The 19,460-nt window shown below is 41.2% G+C and overlaps 1 protein-coding gene across 1 annotated transcript in view; it reads right to left on the bottom strand.

Moving 5' to 3' along the window:
* Positions 1-17,266, bottom strand: part of RNF217 (ring finger protein 217) — a 155,658-nt gene extending 138,392 nt beyond the window's left edge. Inside the window, exon 1 of the mRNA XM_074187496.1 lies at positions 16,501-17,266. Coding sequence (XP_074043597.1) covers positions 16,501-17,241 — 741 coding nt within the window. The 5' untranslated portion in view covers positions 17,242-17,266. The remainder of the gene's footprint in view (positions 1-16,500) is intronic.
* Positions 17,267-19,460: the final 2,194 nt, after the last annotated feature.

The following is a 19,460-nucleotide window of genomic DNA, read 5'->3' as shown; positions in this document are numbered from 1 at the left end:
TGTGGTCATTGGAAGGCATGATGATACACTGGTGCTACACCATCCATAAGCACAAGGACCATTTTCATTTATCATTTTACCTAACTCAACAATGAGTAAGTCCTTAATAAACAATATATGTATCCCCATGTAGGTTGTGTGGTTATTGGGGTGATCTTAGGGACATTCATTAATTTAGAGTATGAATGAAATTTAAAGATTATCTGCCCAAATTTCTCATATTATGGGTAACAAAACTAAGTGCTACATGTTAAATAGCCTGCCCAAGATCACACAAGCAATAAGTGGCAAAGTCAGAATTGGAACCCCAGGTCCTATAATTCAAATGTAATAATTTTCATTGCATCATAAAACTTCTCTAGACTAGTCTGTTTGGTAGTGGTCATTGTTGTTCTTTCAGGGGGTGGAGAGTGGGGTGTAGGTCATAAAAGGAATGGAACATGTTTAGAATATAGGATTTTACTGAGCACTATTAGTTCCTCCTTAACCCCACCAGCCACTCCTACAGAATGAAACCCTGACCTTGGTCCTTGTAACACCATACTCTAAATAATCTACTGCGTCAGTCTCTTTTGATTTACCAAAAAAAAAAGAACACTCCGAAATTTGTTTCTTTTTAAAAGAAGTAGAAGAAGACAATGACAAAACTTTATTGGTTTCAAAATACTACTTGGTCTGAGAAACAAGAAAAATGAAGCTCTAGAAAAAGAAGCAATTCTTTCAGTACATTCCTGTAAAGCTTTTCTAAACTCCTACTCCTTTACCCTGAGATAACTTACTCATTTCTCACAAGAGACCAAATTTCAGATGCACCTGAAACAAAGATACATGTGGCAGTCCTATAAGGCTCTATAATATCACTGGGCTGATCACCAGGGCTCATGGACATGATTATATCGAAATAAAAAGAATCTAATCCACCTTGTCTAATACAAAATGCTCTTGGGGGTTAGGGGGGCACAATTATAAAGCAATAATATATGGAAATAACAGAGAGTGTTTCTCACTTTGGTTTTAAGAAAACAACTACTTTGAAAGGAGCTTCTCAAGAAATGTGTTAACCATGAAGGAAGTGGTTGAAGTTTGGCTTCAAAATCGTTAAAAGTTAGGGCTGGCTAGGTGGCATAGTGGATAAAGCACTGGCCTTGGAGTCAGGAGTACCTGGGTTCAAATGGGGTCTCAGACACTTAATAATTACCTAGCTGTGTGGCCTTGTGCAAGCCACTTAATTCCATTTGCCTTGCAAAAAAAATCATTAAAAGTTGAAAAGAAGGTAGAGTACTCAGGAAAGGAAGAAATCAGTGGGGGGTTTCCAAGGAGAGAACAAAAAGATAAGGTTCCATGTACTGTATAGTTCTATAGAAAAATAATTAAATCCTCTCAACTTTGGGGGAACCTTTCTAGTAACAGTGGCTAATAAATTCTGGTCACAATGCAATCTGTGGATTTCTTCCAGATTATTCAATTCAATAAACACTTACCAATTGTGCCAGGCACTTTATCAGGTGCTGGAAGTACAACAAAAACTAAACAGATCTGTTCCCAAGAAGCTTATATTCTACTGGACTCCTGAAGTAGCCTACTGATTGGTTTCTCTATTTCAAATCATTCCTCTCTGTAATTTGGGGCAGCTATGTGGCACAATGGATAGAGCATAGAGCTTGTAATCAGGAAGACTCACCTTCAAACACTTATTAACTGTGCCTCAGTTTTCCTATCTGTAAAATGAACTGAAGAAAGAAATGTCAAACCACTCCTGCAGCTTTGCCAAGAAAATCCCAAATGGGGTCATGGATAGTGACTGAACAACTCTGCAATCCATCTTGCATTGTCAAAGAAATTTCCCTCAAGTTTAGGTCTAATCAAGTCACAATCTTCTGCTCAGTTAGCTCCAAGGGCTCTCCATTACCTTTAGGATCAAATGCAAACTTTCCTGTTGAGAAAGTAAAACCTTCACTACATCATTCTAACCTACTTTTCCAGTCTCACCATAAATCATTCTCCTTCATGAACTCTGTGATGCAGTGATGCTGGTTTACTTGGTGATCATTATGCACGCTACTACACCTCCTCCACGTGGGAATGCACTTCCTTGTCATCTCTACCTCATAGAATTCCTAGTTAGTAGGTTTTTACTTAAATCAAAATATAGTTTAAGTACTACTTTCAACATAAGAAGGGGAGGAAGGGAAGAATTTTGTACTAAGTGCTACACAAATATTATCTCATTGAATCTTCACAACAACTTTATGAGGTGGTTGTCATTGTTCTTGGTCCTTTGTGTTCCAAGAAGACCAATGACAACATGAATGATGTCTTGACTTGCTAGTGAACTGAATTTAAGTGAAGCAAAGTTGGACAGTTATCAGCCTCTCTATCTTCCAGAGTTATCAAAGTCCAGTGGCAAGACAAAAGTCAAGATGACTTGAATAGTCTGGGATGTCATGGATTGCAGTGGCAATGTCTGACCAAACTCCTACTTCAGCCATCTTCATGGTTTTGTGAGGTAGGTTATTATTATCTTTACTTTATCGTGGAGGAAACTGAGGCTGACACCAGTTAAGTGACTTGCCAAGGTTCACACAGCTAGTTAAGTATCTGAGATTGGATCTGATCTCAGGTCAACCCTCTATCCACTATATTACCTAGTGGTCTCACATTAGTCCTCTTCTTGATCCTTGTAGCTACTAATGCATACCCAACTCAAATTACTTTCTATTTATTTTCTGTGTATGTATATGTGTGTATATTATATATATATTTTTGTATATGTGTGTATGTGTATAAATGTGTGTGTGTGTGTGTGTGTGTGTGTGTGTGTGTGTATAACCATATGCTTCTATTTGTATATGTTGTCTCCACTAAGAGAATGAAAATTCCGTGAGGATTCTCTATCCCCAGGATCTATGGCAATGCTCAGCATATGGTATGCAGTCAATAAATGCTTATTGATTATACAAAACTTACTGGAATAGATTGCAACACTTGGATTGCTTGATTGGGGGGGAACAAAATGAAGAAACTGGAAAAATTAGCACTATGAAATAACAAATTAAAATGCTGAAAACTATAACAAAAATTCTTTGTTATCCTATTTTAGATGAGTAAGTAACTAAAAGGCAGAAACTATGTTTAATTTCTTCTATACTCTGAGCAAGTGAGTGAATTGTAAATACTCTTTGGTGCTGATTACAAGTATCTGAGGAAATAGGGGGAAAATCAACAACACAAAAGGGAAGCAATTTGCTACACAGCATATAATTAACCCATGAACCTTATGGTGGCAAGATATTACTGAAGTAAATAGATTAGTAAGATTAAGAAAGGGATTAGCCATTTACATGAATAAGCCCAGCATCTAGAATTACAGGAGCCAAGAAAAAGGCCATCTACTCTTTTGCTTCATGCATTCTGATTTCAACTAAAACCAGGAAAAGATTTCTCACTCCATCTTACTACACTGTTACATAACCAAATGGTTAACTATTTAAGTAGCAACTCTTCCCTCAATAGAAGCCTCCTAACATTCCTTAATATCTAGTGGGTTCATTTTTTATTTGAAAGGCCCTGGTTATTTTGGTCCAGATAATTTACTTTCTAGTAATTATTATGAAATTCACAATTATTTAATTTTTTTGAATTTAAGTTTCTCCAAGTATACAGAAACATACAAAAGAATTTACACTCAAGACGGTTACAAATAATGTTTGGTGGGGGGAGGAAACAAGTACAAAAATAGAAAACAAGAGTGAGAGGGAGGTGGAGGATAGAGGAAGAGATGTCAACTAATAAAGAAAAAGGATTGAGGAATGTTAGGAGAGAGCCCACTGTAAGCTTGGGGAATGATGTGTGCACAGAGAGAGATCAGTAGAACAGTATTGAATAGTAGAATAGTAATTGAATAGTAGAAGAAGGAGTGGTTCATTTGGGGTCTGGAACATATAAATGAAGTGAAGAAGTCTGAGGCAAGGCCATAAAGGTAGATCAAAGCCAGTTTGCAGAGGGCCTTGAATGTCAGGATAAGGGATATAGTTTATTTAGTAGGCTATGGAGAAGCAGCCAAAGTTCTTGTAGCAGAGGACTAGCATTATCAGAATTATGCATTAGGAAGAATAGTAACTTTAGGAAAACCAGTTAAAGAGGTATTATAATTGTCTGTTTGAAAGGTGAAAACTTTGAGAGAGATCATAGGTATAGAATACAGGACTTCACATAGGGTTGGACAAATAAGGTGAGGAAAAAAGGGGGAATTCAAAAATACGTGTTTCTAGTGATCTGAAAGGATGATGGTGGCCTCAACAGAAATAAGTTAAGTGAGAAGGAGTTTTAGATTTGGGAAACTAAAATATTTTGAGTCTAACATCAATTCTGCTAAAAAATTCCTATTAAAATAATATATAATTTGAAATGATATAATGAAAAAGTGAAGCAATAGTTATGTATAAAGTTGGATACAATAAAAAAATATAACATAAGTATGTTTTGAAGCTGACCCATAATGACCAGAATAGTAAAGATCTGAAGTGACTTGAAGATTTTTAGTAACATTGAAAGTATTCTTCCTAAATCATATAAAATATTTAAAGAATGGTGGAATTACTGAAGCAAGATAATACTACTAACACTGAAAAATGTCCAGCATTCACAAAAGAAAATATTTCCTTTCCTGAAGGTAGATTCTATGTAAATCTTGCTTAGAATTAGATAAATCATTATTTAAGGATTCAAACATTCATCAGGGGCGGCTAGGTGGCATAGTGGATAAAGCACCAGCCTTGGAGTCAGGAGTACCTGGGTTCTAATCCGGTCTAAGACACTTAATAATTACCTAGCTGTGTGGCCTTGGACAAGCCACTTTAACCTCATTTGCCTTGCAAAAACCTAAAAAAAAAAACCCTATCAAAGATATTCATCAAAGTGAATAATGCTCACACTTTATACCAAATAAGGTCAAAAGGGGATCTAGACAAAAATTGTGATTCTAGAGAACAAGACTTGATGCTGAATAAAGTGGACAGAATCAAGAGAACATTGTATACATTAACAACAATATTGAGGAGATGATCAGTTAGGATGAGCACAGCTCCTCTCAGCAGTTCAGAGATCATGGTACACAGAACAATGATGTACTAATTAGGATTATTTTAATTAAAAGACTAAAAGAATCACCTACATACAATATGGTATAGACCTGATCTGAATTCTTGCTCAGCCAATAATTGTCAAAAAAAAATCATTAAGCACCTACTATATGCCAGGCATTATTCTAAGCGTTGGGGATACAAATACAAAAATATTAGTCAACCAATGAACATTTTTGTCTATTCCCTTCAGTCAAAAAACTTCAAATCGAATGAGGGAAGACAACACCAAAAAACTGGAGGGGGGGGGCCAAAGAGAATGAATCCAATAAAAAGCATTGTGGAAAAGTCAGAGAAATTCCAAAGTAGTGCAGCCAGATGAGACATTAGAGGTTCTGACTCAAGCTCCCTCTTTAATGGTTTTGGAGTTCACGGCCTATACCCTCCAATCAGAGAGATGGAGAGTAGGGATAAGGTGGAGTTCTCAAGCCTGATAGGATCTTGCAGGTTGATGAGGTTCTCCCCTTCCTGCGGCAAGGTGGAAGAGTCAGATAAGTCTCAAAAGTAGTGCAGGCAGGTGAAAAATGAGAAGGGTCTAATATTTTCTCCTTATGATCTTGGGGAAGTCTCTTAATTTATCTGGGTTACCATTTCCTTTTCTGTAATGTGAAGGGTTTCAATTCAATTATCTATAAGGTCTCTGCTAGCTCTAAAATCTTTTAGATCTGTCTGTTTAAAGAGCAGTATTTTCCCAGTGATTTATTCTATCTATAAATTACAGAGAATCAAAACCTCAGGAGAAAAAATTTCTGTGGGTGAAGTGGGGAATGGAGTTGCACACAGGGAAAATGAATTGTATCATATTCTCTATTATGACCTGCATGCAAGAGAGTGGCATCATCATGGAGGAGAAAAATAGGACATTCATTTACCCAGAAACTGGGCAATAGCCAGAGCACTAAAAGGGATATCTATCAAATGTTAATAGAATCAGAAGAGGCTTCTAACATGTTAAGTAGATTCTCTATAGTAGGACATGAGCAAGGATCTCATGTTGAACAGGTATGAAAATGTTGAGATGTGCACCAGAGGAGGGAAACCCAAATCCATGAAAGTACTGACTCATCAATGTTAAACATAAAGGATTAAGAATGCTCCTCTACCTGATTAAAACATTATCCCTCAAACTATAGATTAGAGGTTGAGAGTAATAAATAAGCCTTCTCTGGACCTCTGTGGAAAGCAAAGGAATGGTGTCCATTTCCTCTCAAAAATATGCAGCCACAGACAAGTTATCTCTCCCTTTTGGATCAGAAGGTTTCATCTCATGGCACTAAACCACAGGAAGATCAAGCTGGTTCTTAGTCCAAAGAGAAAGAAAAGTTACCTAGAAAAGTAATTCTTTATTTCTTATATTAGAAGAACAACAAAAATACTATCATTTTACTTTGAATTAAAAGGTTTTATCCTACTATCTCTATTTTTTTAACTTATAGATTAAAAATTGCACTGTGTCAACTGTTGTTTCAGTCCTACAAAGTATTCTTTGTTTTTTAAGATTTTTCAAGGCAATGGGGTTAAGTGGCTTGCCCAAGGCCACACAGTTAGGTACTTATTAATTGTCTGAGACCAGATTTGAACCCAGGTACGCCTGACTCCAGGGCCGGTGCTTTATCCACTGCACCACCTAACCACACCCCTACAAAGTATTCTTGAAGTGTTAACTTAGAAACTAAGAAAAGGAAAAGAAACTTAAAAGATATAACTCAAATACTTGAAAATACCTCTCATTCTACACATTTTTAATAATTTGATCAATTTGTTAAAAATCCAGAATAACTTTTAAATTCTACAGTTCTAGTTAGGAAAAAGAGTAATGGACCAGGATATTAGAGTAGGTACAAAAGTAACAGTAGTAAATGACTATGGTAATCTATGGTTTGACAAACCCAAAGTCACTAGCTTTTGGAATAAAAATTCAAAAACTATTAGGGAAATTGGAAAAGAGTAAAGCAAAAACTAGGCATAGACCCAGATCTCGCAGCTTATACCAAAATAAGGTCAAAATGGGATCTAGACAAAAATAGTGATACCAGACAACAAGAAAGACTTGATGTTAAATAAAGTGAGCAGAATCAAGAGAACACTGTATACATTAACAACAATATTGTGAGATGATCAGTTAGGATGAGCACAGCTCCTCTCAGCAGTTCAGAGATCACAATCCTGGGACACCAGCTAGAGACAATACCATCCACATTCAGAGGAAAAACTATGAGGTCTGAATGCAGAGCAAAATATATTATGTTCACTTTTCTGTTTTTTTTTCCTTTCTCATGGTTTTTCTTTCCCCTTAGTTCTAATTCTTCTTTCATGACATGACTAATATGGAAATATGTTAAACAGAATTATACACAGACAACTGTTCACTGTCATGGGGAAAGGGGAGGAAAGGGAGGGTTGTAGAAAAATAGGTAACTCACAAATTTCCAAAGGAATGAATGTTGGAAAACTATCATTGCATGTTATTGGAAAAATAAAATAAATAAAATTTAAATTGAAAAAAAATAAAGAACACAGTCCTTCTTAATTGTTACTGAATTCATTTTTAAAATATAAAACATGAATAAGAGAAACACTGTACACCCTAACAGCAACATGGGAGTGATGTTCAACCTTGAAGAACTTGCTCATTCCATCAGTGCAACAATCAGGAACAATCTTGGGCTGTCTGCAAAGGAGAATACCATCTGTATCCAGATAAGGAGCTGTGGAGTTTGAACAAAGTTCAAGAACTATTCCCCTTAATTTAGGAAAAAAAACAGATATCTTATTGTCTGATCTTGTTACCTCTTAGACTTCTCTTCTCTTTAAGGATATGATTTCTCTCTCATCACACCCAATTTGGATCAAGGTACAACATGGAAACAAAGTAAAGACTGACAGAGTGCTTTCCGGGGGGGGGGGGGGGGGGGGAGCAAGATTGGGGGGGAATTGTAAAACTCAAATAATATCTTTAATAAAAATAAATTTAAAAAAAAATATAAAACATGATTCATGAGGTGGCTAGGTGACACAGTGGATAGAGCACTGACCCAGGAATCAGGAGTACCTGAGTTGAAATCCGACCTCAGACACTTAATAATGACCTAGCTGTGTGGCCTTGGGCAAGCCACTTAACCCCATTGCCTTGCAGAAAAAACTAAAAAAAAAAAAAACAAACAAACAACCAAATATGATTCATGAAGATTATTTGGTTATACGAGGAGAAAAGAACTAATTTGAGTGTACTCGATGATCATAAAACCAACAGATGATCAATTTTTCCATTTACTATCAATAGCCATCCCATTTTCTAATTGAATGATCCCAAACAAACTGCCCCCAAAATCTTTCAAAGTACTGGCAAGATAGACAAGTTCTTTAAAACAAACTATTGGGGCAGCTAGGTGGCACAGTGGATAAAGCACCAGCCCTGGAGTCAGGAGTACCTGGGTTCTCAAACACTTAATAATTACCTAGCTGTGTGGCCTTGGGCAAGCCACTTAACCCCATTTGCCTTGAAAAAAAGCCTAACAAAAAACAAAAACAAAAACCAAACTATTATAGATAATTTCTATTTGTTCTCTGTAAATGTAAGATACGTTTTAAAATAGTGTATCTCAATGACTCCCTCATTTGGCACATATTCCTTAAAGTTGTTTGGGTTTTTCTCCCCCAATTGTTGATTATATTTCTTTACATTATTGCACATAAATGGTGCTAGGCCTTAAGGGGCTTATATAAGTCTTACACTCCTATAGATCCTAATAGTGTCTACCACAGCACCTTGCACCTAATAAATAATTATAAAATTAATAAATACTGACAGACTGAAATATTATGTTGTTTCAGATATGAAGCTCAATAATGTATTTCATAGTTTAAAAAAGACACAAAAGAAATGGTTTCTTATGTCTTTCACATAAGAAATTTAATGCCAATACATTTCTTGCTTAGTGTAAGCTTTATGCAACTTACTTAGTAAAATTTAGTAAAAAAAAAAAAACCCAATACAATTCAGTTTAATAAATTTTTACTAGATATATTCCCAGCTATCGCTGGGGGGAAAAAACCACATGATAAGGTAGAAACAACACTGAATTTGTGGTTTAAAAAAAAGTCTGCTTAGTTGGGTATGGGACTGGGGAAAGTCACTGGACACTTCAGTAATCAGTTCTTCTCATAAAATTGACTAAATGCTGTTATAAATGACTTCTCAGCTTCCTTATAGATCTAACATTCAACACATTCTACAATTCATACAGCTTTGACTTTTTAAAAACAAACTATACAAATATTTTCCTGCCCAGTTTTAAAGAAGTGTTCTAGAGATGACAAAACAATCACAAAAAATTCAGAAACAACTCATAAATGGCAGAAATCAAATATGCTGTCAAAAGTAAGCAACAGGGATGGCTAGGTGGTGCAGTGGATAGAGCACCAGCCCTGGAGGCGGGAGTACCTGAGTTCAAATCCAGCCTCAGACACTTAATAATTACCTAGCTGTGTGGCCTTGGGCAAGCCACTTAACCCCATTGCCTTGCAAAAACCTAAAAAAAAAAATGGAACAATAAAACATGCAGACCATCACCAAAAATATTGATCATTTCTATGAAGCGATATGGGAGTCAAATAACGCAAGAAGTGAAAAATCTCAGATGCATGTACTTTAAATCATTCCAGAATAAATGGGTGCATGCTTTATAACTTTGCCTTCAACATAAAAAGGATAGTTTGAATATACTTCATTTAATGTCACCAAGCCTCCAAATAAAATTTCCTTCTAAAGGAGAAGAGGGATGTGTGTGTGTGTGTGTGTGTGTTTGTGTGTGTGTGTGTGTGTGTGTGTGTGTGTGTGTGTGTGATCCTGGGGTAGGGTTAGAGTTTGTTTGTTGCTACCAGTTGAGAAAATGGGTCTCTGCTACTGGGCTCCCAAGTTTGCCACATATTCTCCGAATGCATCATCCAGGAATCTTCCTATTTTAGCTTCAACAACAAATCATTCTCCCCACTTCTTCTATCTATGTCTAAGAATTCAAATATTACCTCATTTTCCTTTCTCATCAGAATGAAATATAAAGAACAATATAGAGTTAGGAGGACTGAGTTCATATCAGGCTCAGATAAAATCAAAGGTGAGAGAGTAAATTGGTTTAGAGCTACAAGTGACCTCAAAGAACCTAGTCTAACCCCTTTATTTTTCAAATTTGGTAATTTCTCAAGGGGATACAACACAGTATGGTACAAAACTGGAATTCAGACCTCGGTCTTCTGATTTCAAAACCAGGGGATACTGTCTCATATGGATTCGAATTATGATTCTGCCACAAAGTTATGTGACCTTCAGCAAATTTCAACCTCTCTGGGTCTCAATATCCTCATCTTTTTAATAAAAAAAGGCATTTGAACTGTATCTGTGATCTCAAAGTCAATTTTCATGTTTTAAAATTTGTGACATTCATCTATTTGCAGAAATATATTCTTTTTTATTCTATACAATCTAATTATATATTCATGTGAAGAAATAGATTTGCAACTGCAAGTCCACAGATAGGAGATTGATGAACTAGATATTTCCTAAAATCCTTTCCAACTATCAAAATTATTATTTCCATCTAGAATAAAGGAATAAAATAACAGAGAATGAATGATATCCCTAAGCAAGTAGGTACTCTTAGGGGGGAATCTGTGGTCTTGGGGTTTTGTTTGTTTTTTCCTATAATTATATTTCAATTAATCAGTTTGTAATCCTATGTATTTTAATCATATTAAAACATCATTAGGGTGCTAAAAGAAATAGGGAGTTATACAATGCTTTAAGGTTTACAAAGTGCTTTAGAAATATCATCTTGGGGGCGGCTAGGTGGCTCAGTGGATAAAGCACCGGCCCTGGAGTCAGGAGGACCTGGGTTCAAATCCAATCTCAAACATTTAATATTTACCTAGCTGTGTGGCCTTGGGCAAGCCACTTTTGACCCCACTGCCTTGCAAAAAAAAAAAAAACCTAAAAAAAATTTAAAAAAAGAAATATCATCTTGTTTAATTTCACAACTAGCCTAGGATGTCATAGGTTCTTTACTGTGCTATCATTTTAGAGATGAGAAAACTGAGATCTGAGGCTGGATTTGAACTCAGGTCTCTCTAACTCCAGATGAATCAATCACTCTCTATCCACTGTGCTACCCAGGATTCATAAAGGTTCAGAACCCCTATCTAGGTCAATTTACAATTCTAGCAAGCTGATAGGACAGGAAATACATGAGTAGGATCTTTAGGTAATGCCTTCTGTATCTAGGATAAAAGTTTCAGCAGAGAATAGGAATGTAACCTAGAAAAAACAAAAATCTCTACCTATTCCTAATAAGGGGGTGATTACTTACTGAATATGAACGTGAAAGTAAAAGAAGGGAATTTAAGATATAACCTGAAAATTAGTACAAAATATCTCAAAAACTCAATTTTGATGTTGCATTCACCAATTTTCCATTTCCAAAGTGTCAAAGGTTATAACTTCAAAATTGATGCCAGTTATGTTTCATTTTTCATGATTTTAAGGATATCAAAGACATAACCTAATATAGGTCATAAAAAATAAACTTGAGTAATCTAAGTGCGAATCAGTTAAGTTTTTGAAGTCTATATTGACTTTATCATAGTATGGAATAGTGGATTATCTATATATATAGTATAAATACTGACATAGTAATATAGTATCTATAAATGTTCTTGATGTCATAAGGTCTAAAAGAAAAGTACATTTTAAGTTACTTTTTTATTGAAGTGGCATTAAATGACCTAGAAAAGGATACCCGGTCTTTCACCTCTAGATTACTGATTCTAGTGTGGTCCTCTAGTAGTCATTTTTGGAAATCAGTATTCAGCAACTGCTTTAGCTCACAATATGTATAAGAAATGTCCTGTGTATCTCTTACTTTTATTACACAGCTTTAGTAGTTATAATTCATAGCCATCTGCCAATCTAGAATCCTCAGTTAAGAGGTAAAAGCTATACTAGCAGTTGCTAGGCCAACTTTTAAAAGCTTTTTTCTCCATGGTTAATTCTCCTCTTTCTTTATTCAAATATCTTAAAAGTTCAAACTCTCTAAACTGTACCACAGAATTTCCCCATGTCCCTAGCCAAGAGAGTGATCTGACACATCCTTTGAAGGCATATTCTTCATGTGGACATTTGTCAATTAGCATAACTAAAGGGTTTCAGATTCCTTCAATGTGGACATTCCAACCCCACAAAATAAGGTCTTCATGAACTCCTGTAACAAAGACATGAAATTAATATCTTCATGTTCAAACTTTGGCTTATAAGCATCTCTGAACTTAGACTTGTTATAAGTTGGTAGACAGAGTCAGGCCTACCCTACAAGAGACTTTATGGCTGGGCCAGACTTGTCAGAACTTGAGCTTTGTTGAAATAACCTTGAAGAACCCAGGGTCATGACCAAACTACAATGTGATACTAGCATTGCAAAAAGACATAGAGAGAGAGAGAATTTTTGAAATCTGAACAAGCTAGTTAGTATTAATGAGTGCATAAAGGTTTTTCTTTCTAGAGAATTTTTACTTAAAATCTAATAAAAGTCATCCAAGTTGAAAAATTCTTAAATTCTTAAAAGTGAAATCACAAAAGGATCTTGGACATATAAGGCCATCTTTACTGATGCTACTTCCAACCAAACTTATAAAGGTCCCTGGATAGATGAAGGTAACATCATTAATCATTCACATAAAAAAAAAGTACATTTAGGGGCAGCTAGGTGCCACAGTGGATAGAGCACCAGCCCTGGAGTCAGGAGAACCTGGGTTCAAATCCAGTCTCAGACACTTAATAATTACCTAGCTGTGTGGCCTTGGGCAAGCCACTTAATAACCCCATTTGCCTTGCAAAAAAACCTAAAAAAAAGTACATTTAAACTAGTTTTAGCTTTTAGTATAATAGTCCTCCTGTGGTTCAATCAGGTTCCTGTGATATCTTCTAAAACACAAACAACTGACTTAAAATCAATCTCCCTAGTTCACCCTTTCAAAATATAATCCAAGAATCAACTGGTTCCAATTATACTGCCAAGGAATTTCTCTCAAAAGTCTCTACTTGCATTCTCTCACCATGCTAAGTTACCTAAGATACTGACAATTGTTATTTGAAAAATAAAAATAAAAATTTCTATTACATTTTAAATCATGTCATGTTGCTGAGGTATAGCCTAAACTACCATTGTTAAGAAATGAAATGTTACTAACAGCCTGTTTCCAGTCATTCACCACAGAAGGAGCCTTTGAACTAATGGAGGTAAAGCCAACATTCTAAATTAAAAAAAAAAAAATTCAAGCCATTTCTTCTGAGTTTGTAAGTCTCCTTTCAAAGACTTTGATATTTCCCTCAGGAGCTAATAATCCAATCAATATTTAATATATACTTCTAAAGTTTGCATAAAACGTTTAATAGGTACTCCATAATCTCTTCCTTCTACTAAAAAGCCTCTCAAATAACATATTGGCATCTGCTCTAAAGGAAATTTATAAAGGAAATGATGAGTGAAATGACTGATGATGATGATGATGATGACTAATTTGAAAGCTTTATATTCATTTTATACAAAACCGAAGATCTATAAATTCAGGCTATATTCTTGCTGAATCACAAGAGTATATCCTCCAGTGACTGCCACTGTATACAATTGTTGTTTAATAAATATTTGTGGAATTGAGACTTCTAAGAAATGGACAGGCTATAGATAATGAACACATACACACTAAACTATAGCCAGAGATTGGTGGCTAAGTGTTGTCAATACTTCAAGTCAATTAAGAGCTGCTTTGGCTATACCACTGCTCAATTGTTACGAACCTGTGATGAAGACAGAAGAAAATTTTTTGTTTTCCAAAAGCAACTCAATGTTCTAAATTGAATTGTTATGCTTGTCCCTAAGCTGAAGCAGACAAAAAGAAATGTCCCTAGAGGGACAAGATCAGGTTAATCAAATATCTTCTTTTAACCAGTTCTGAATTTCCAAGAACATCAATGAAGTAATTAAAGAATTTTGAGCTGCTCAGAGGCCTCACTAAAGAGTAACATCAGAAAATATTTAAAAGTATACTAACTCTGGTAGAGTTAGTGCCTAAAGTTCAAATCCCACTATTACCATTTACTACCTGTATGACTTTTTTGTAAGCCAATTAACCTCCTGTTCCTCTTCTGAAAAATAAGAAGATCAGATTGGATAATCTTTGAGGTCTGTCCAACTCTTCATTTATGATGCTATTATCTCATTTTTACATATTACCAATGTAAAAGAAATGCCCAGATTTGTAAAATGAGAATGACTAGTAACAAGGATCTGAAAAATGCCATTAGATTTCATAATTTTAATCCATTATTGTAGATGGGAAAACATATAATATGCTTTAGTTCTTTTTTTTTTAGATTTTTCAAGGCAATGGGGTTAAGTGGCTTGCCCAAGGCCACACGGCTAAGTAATTACTAAGTGTCTGAGATCGGATTTGAACCCAGGTACTCCTGACTCCAAGGCTGGTGCTCTATCCAGTGTGCCACCTAGCCACCCCTGCTTTAATTCTTAATATCAAAAGAGATAGTAAATTTTTACCTACAATAAAAATTTGGAGCTACATTTGCCACTTGAAATATTCCTGAAAATTTCATTTTTTGTGAAATCTATCATTCAGGATCATTATGCTATGTCACTTGCAGACATTATTAGTCAAATTGTTCTATAAATGATCAACACTGGTTGTTATGTTCTCCCCTACCAAGACTCTGAATTCCAAACCAGTTAACAAAACCTCACAAACGTAAGTAGACATTATTACTGTTAAAGACACCTAATTCTGAAAAGAACAATAAAAGAGAAATCCAAATCCTTTGTACCAGTTTGGTTAACCTTAAGTGCCAGCCAAATCATTATTTGGCTAAACATTCCTTTCTGCCTACCTAAAATTTCCTCTGTTCGATTGAACAGTCTATGTGTAATGTAGCCAGTAGTATGACCATAAAAGGGTTTCCTCATTTAAATAGAAGTAACTACATGTGAATGGGTAACTTGTCCCTGCAATTTGCAGTCATTACAAACAGAGTAATTATTAAGAATGAAAGTTAGCTATTAGTTTACATAAAACTTTAAATTCTAGCATAGAGATTACATTGAAAGTTTCTACAAGACTGCTTTTGCTTTGGGGTATATTTTTTTTAAAGAAAGAAAAAAATGCTCTATTTAAATTCATCTTTAGTGAAAACACGGTGTCCACTTTACTCTGAAAAAAAAATTAGAAAATAAAAATTAAGCAGCGGAGAAAGAATGAGTACCTAGTTCTAAATGGGGACAAAATGTAGCTGGAGCTCAATGAGATGTGGTCAGTTATGACTCGCTCTCACTGACCTCAAACCTAAGTTCCTTTCATTCTTACTTCTTAGATTGCCCCGGCTGTCTGGTGGGTGCCCGAAAATCAACTAACAGTGCAACTTCCAGAAAGGCAAACACATTAAAGGAGATACGGGACTGGACAGGCGGCATAGAAAAGCCTGCCGTGTCATCCCTTCCTTCGAAGTGGAAGAGGAGGGAGAGGAAAGGGGGGAAAGGAGGAGAGAGTGAGTGAGAGAGAGAGGAGAGAGAGAAAAAGAGAAGAGAGAGAAAAAGAGAGTGAGAGAGAGAAGAGAAAGAAGAGAGAGAAAAGAGAGAAAGAGAGGAGAGAGGAGAAAAAGAGAGAGAGGAGAGAGAAAAAGAGAAGAGAGAGAAAAAGAGAGTGAGAGAGAGAAAGAGAGCAAGAGAGAAAGAGAGAGAGAGAGAGAGAGAAGAGAGAGAATGAAAGAGAAAGAGAGGAGAGAGGAGAGAGAGGAGAGAGAAAAAGAGAGAAGAGAGAGGAAAAGAGTGAGAGAAAAGAGAGAGGAGAAAAAGAGAAAGAGGAGGAAGAAAAAGAGTGAGAGAGAAGAGAAAGAAAAAGTGTGAGAGAGAGGAGAGAGAAAAGAGAAAGAGAGGAGAGAGGAAAGAGTAAGAGAAGAGAAAAAGAGAGAGAGAGGAGAGAGAAAAGAGAAAGCGAGGAGAGGAAAAAGAGTGAGAGAGAGAAAAGAGAGAGGAGAGAGAAAGAGAGAAGAGAAAGAAAAAGAGTGTGAGAGAGAGAGGAGAAAAGGAGAGTGAGAGAAGAGAGAGAGAAAAGAGAAAGAGAGGAGAGAGGAAAAAGAGAGAGAGAAGAGAAAAATAGAGTGAGAGAGAGAGGAGAGAAGGAGAGGGGAGAGAGAGAGAGGAGAGAAAAGAGAAAGAGAAAGAGACAGACAGACAGACGGGCGTGGGTCTGTTCCCCGGCTCGGGGGGCAGCCAGGCAGCGGGGGGCAGGGGCTCGGCCGGGTCACCTGCGAGCTCAGGTAGCGCTTCAGGCACTCCTCACACACCGCCTTCTTGCAGCACGTCAGGGGCTTGATGGCTTTATCCTCCAGGCACACCCGACAGCTCAACACCAGGAGGGGGTTATAGGGGTCCCCCAGCCCCGCCAGGCCCGGGTAGGGCGGCGCTCCGATCAGGCTGGACACGGAAAAGGGCTCCGGAGCTAGGTAGAGGTCCAGCTCGCCGCCGCCGCCGCCGCCGCCCGAGGCCCGCGGGTCCGAGGCGCCGGCCGGGGCGGCCGGGGAGCCGGGCGAGGGCGGCGGGGGCGGGCCCGGGGCCCCGGGCAGGTCGCTCTCCACGCAGTACACGGTGCAGTAGATGTGCCTCTTGGCCGGCGGCCGGCGGCGGCCCAGCACCTCCAGGACCAGGCCGTCGGGAGCGCTGGCCGCGCCGCCCGGCTCGGGCTCGGGGGAGCCGTCCCGGCCCGGCCCCGCGCGCCGCTCCTCGCGCCGCCGCAAAGTCCGGGGATCCAGCGGCTCCGCGGCTCCGGCCGCCGCCGGCCGCCCGCGCGCCTTCCCGCCCGGCGCCTCCGGCGCGGGGGCAGCGCCGTCCCCGCCGCCCGGGTCCGGGGCTCGCGGCCCCGCGGCCCCGCCGGCCTCCCCCGCCGGCCGCCTCGGCGCGCCCCGCTCCTCGCCCGGGTCTCCGCCGCCTCCCGGGGGCCGCCCCTCGGCCGGGCCGCCCGCGTTCACCGTGCTCTGCTCCTCGCCCATCGCCGCCGGCCGCGGGCGCCGCCGCTGCCCATCCAGCCGTCCGGCCCCGCGCCCGGCCCCGGCGGGCGGCCGGCCGCCGCCGCTCGGCGCGGGCTCTTCTGGCCCCGCTTCTGCTTCCGGGTCCCCGCGGGGCCGGGCAGCGCCGAGCTAGCCGCCTCCCCCGCCGCGAGCGCGGGCGGCCTCAGCCGCGGCCGGGGCCGGGGAGCGGGGGGCGGCCGGGGCCGGGGAGCGGGGGGCGGCCGGGCCGGGGAGCGGGGGGCGGCCGGGCCGGGGAGCGGGGGGCGGCCGGGGCCGGGGAGCGGGGGGCGGCCGGGCCGGGGAGCGGGGGGCGCCCGGCCCGCGCCTCTCGGGGCCGCCTCCGCCTGCGCCGCGCCTGGGACTCTGGGCGAGCCGGGCGCTGCCCGCATCCAGCCCCCGCGGCTGCCTGGGCCGGGAGGGAGCGCCCCGAGGGGGCGGGGCGGGGCCGTCACTCCCGGAGCGCGGTCCCGGGCCGCCGCCGCCTCCGGCCGCTCCCGCCGAGGTGCATCCTGGCCCCCGGGGGCGGCTGGGAAGGCGCCGCTCCGCAGGGGCCTGTGACCCGGAGGCGCGAGCGGAGCACGCGGAGGCTCGGCCCCAATGGGGACAGGCGGGAGCGGCCGGCCTCCGGGCCTCACCCACGGGCCCGGCCCGGCCGCGCGGGGGCCCTCCCCCCGGCGCACCCCCCGCCCGAGGCGGGACGCGGGCACGCGCACCCGCACCCACACGCTCACACGCGCACCCGCACCCCCACGCCCCCACACTCACACGCGCACCCCCCCCACGCTCACCCGCACCCCCACACTCACGCGCACCCGCACCCCCACGCTCACACGCGCACCCCCCCCCACTCTCACACGCGCACCCACGCCCCCACACTCACACGCGCACCCCCCCCACTCTCACACGCGCACCCCCACCCCCACTCTCACACGCGCACCCGCACCCCCACGCTCACACGCGCACCCCCACGCCCCCACACTCACGCGCACCCCCGCACCCCCACTCTCACACACGCACCCGCACCCCCACGCTCACACACTCACACCCGCACCTCCACGCTCACACGCGCACCCCCGCGCCCCCACTCTCACACGCGCACCCGCACCCCCACGCTCACACACTCACACCCGCACCCCCACACTCACACGCGCACCCGCACCCCCACGCCCCCACACTCACACACGCACCCCCGCACCCCCACTCTCACACGCGCACCCGCACCCCCACACTCACACGCGCCCCCGCGCCCCCACGCTCACACGCGCACGCACCCCCACACACACACACAAATTCGCTACCATTTCCGCTAGGATTGGCACAACTTAGTATAAAACTAATAAGGGCTTTTGCGCCGTTTCCTGGAAAACCTCGGGACCTTGCTTACGCCTTCCTGATGGGGGTGTGAGGCTCGGGAGGTGGCTGAGCAGAGGAGCCCCGAAGTCATGCCACTCCGCGTCACGTGACTGGTGATCCGTGGCCGCTCGGGCGCAGTGCTGCCAGGGTGGGGATGGGACCCACTGAGCACCCAGAACCTGTTTCCTCCAGATTCATCCCATGTGGCACGGTCCATAAAATGAAATCGAGGAAAAAGTGATGATGCTTGTGACTGCCTAACCTCTCTGAGGCTCCCTCTCATCTAAGATGAAGATGATTTTCATGCCTAACAGCACTCTTGTGAGAATAAAATAAATGATGCCTTTAAGTACTTTGCCATATGACAGCGGCTGTCATCTGATTTGGAATTCACCCTCCTACTATCCCCTTGACCATTCTGGTTCATGCAGTTGCTTTTTTTTAAGATGTCAAAATGATAAAAACGGACCTCAAAAGGGGTTGCTTATCAAGAAATCTTATAATAAACACATCACTAAGCTGCACATTGATACTTGGATCATTCATTTAGATCGAGGATGGGATCACATCCCTTCAAGATTATTAGCTGCTAGCTGGCACAGTGGATGGAGTACCTGCCCTGGAGTCAGGAGGACCTGAGTTCAAATTCGACCTCAGACACTTAATAAGCACCTCACTGTGTGGCCTTGGGCAAGCTCTTAACCCTATTGCCTTGCAAAAACCTAAAAAAAAAAAAAAAACAGTTAATTTAAAGATTACTAACCCCCATTTTATAAATAGGAAAACAGCCTCAGAGAAGTTGTGATTTGTCCAGGATTAGACATGCAATTAGCCTCAGAACTGAGATT

The sequence above is a fragment of the Macrotis lagotis genome, chromosome 5, assembly GCF_037893015.1.
Source record: "Macrotis lagotis isolate mMagLag1 chromosome 5, bilby.v1.9.chrom.fasta, whole genome shotgun sequence".
Taxonomy (NCBI): Eukaryota; Metazoa; Chordata; class Mammalia; order Peramelemorphia; family Peramelidae; genus Macrotis; species Macrotis lagotis.
Note: the sequence above shows the minus strand (reverse complement) of the source record. Positions and strands in the feature narration are given on the sequence as shown.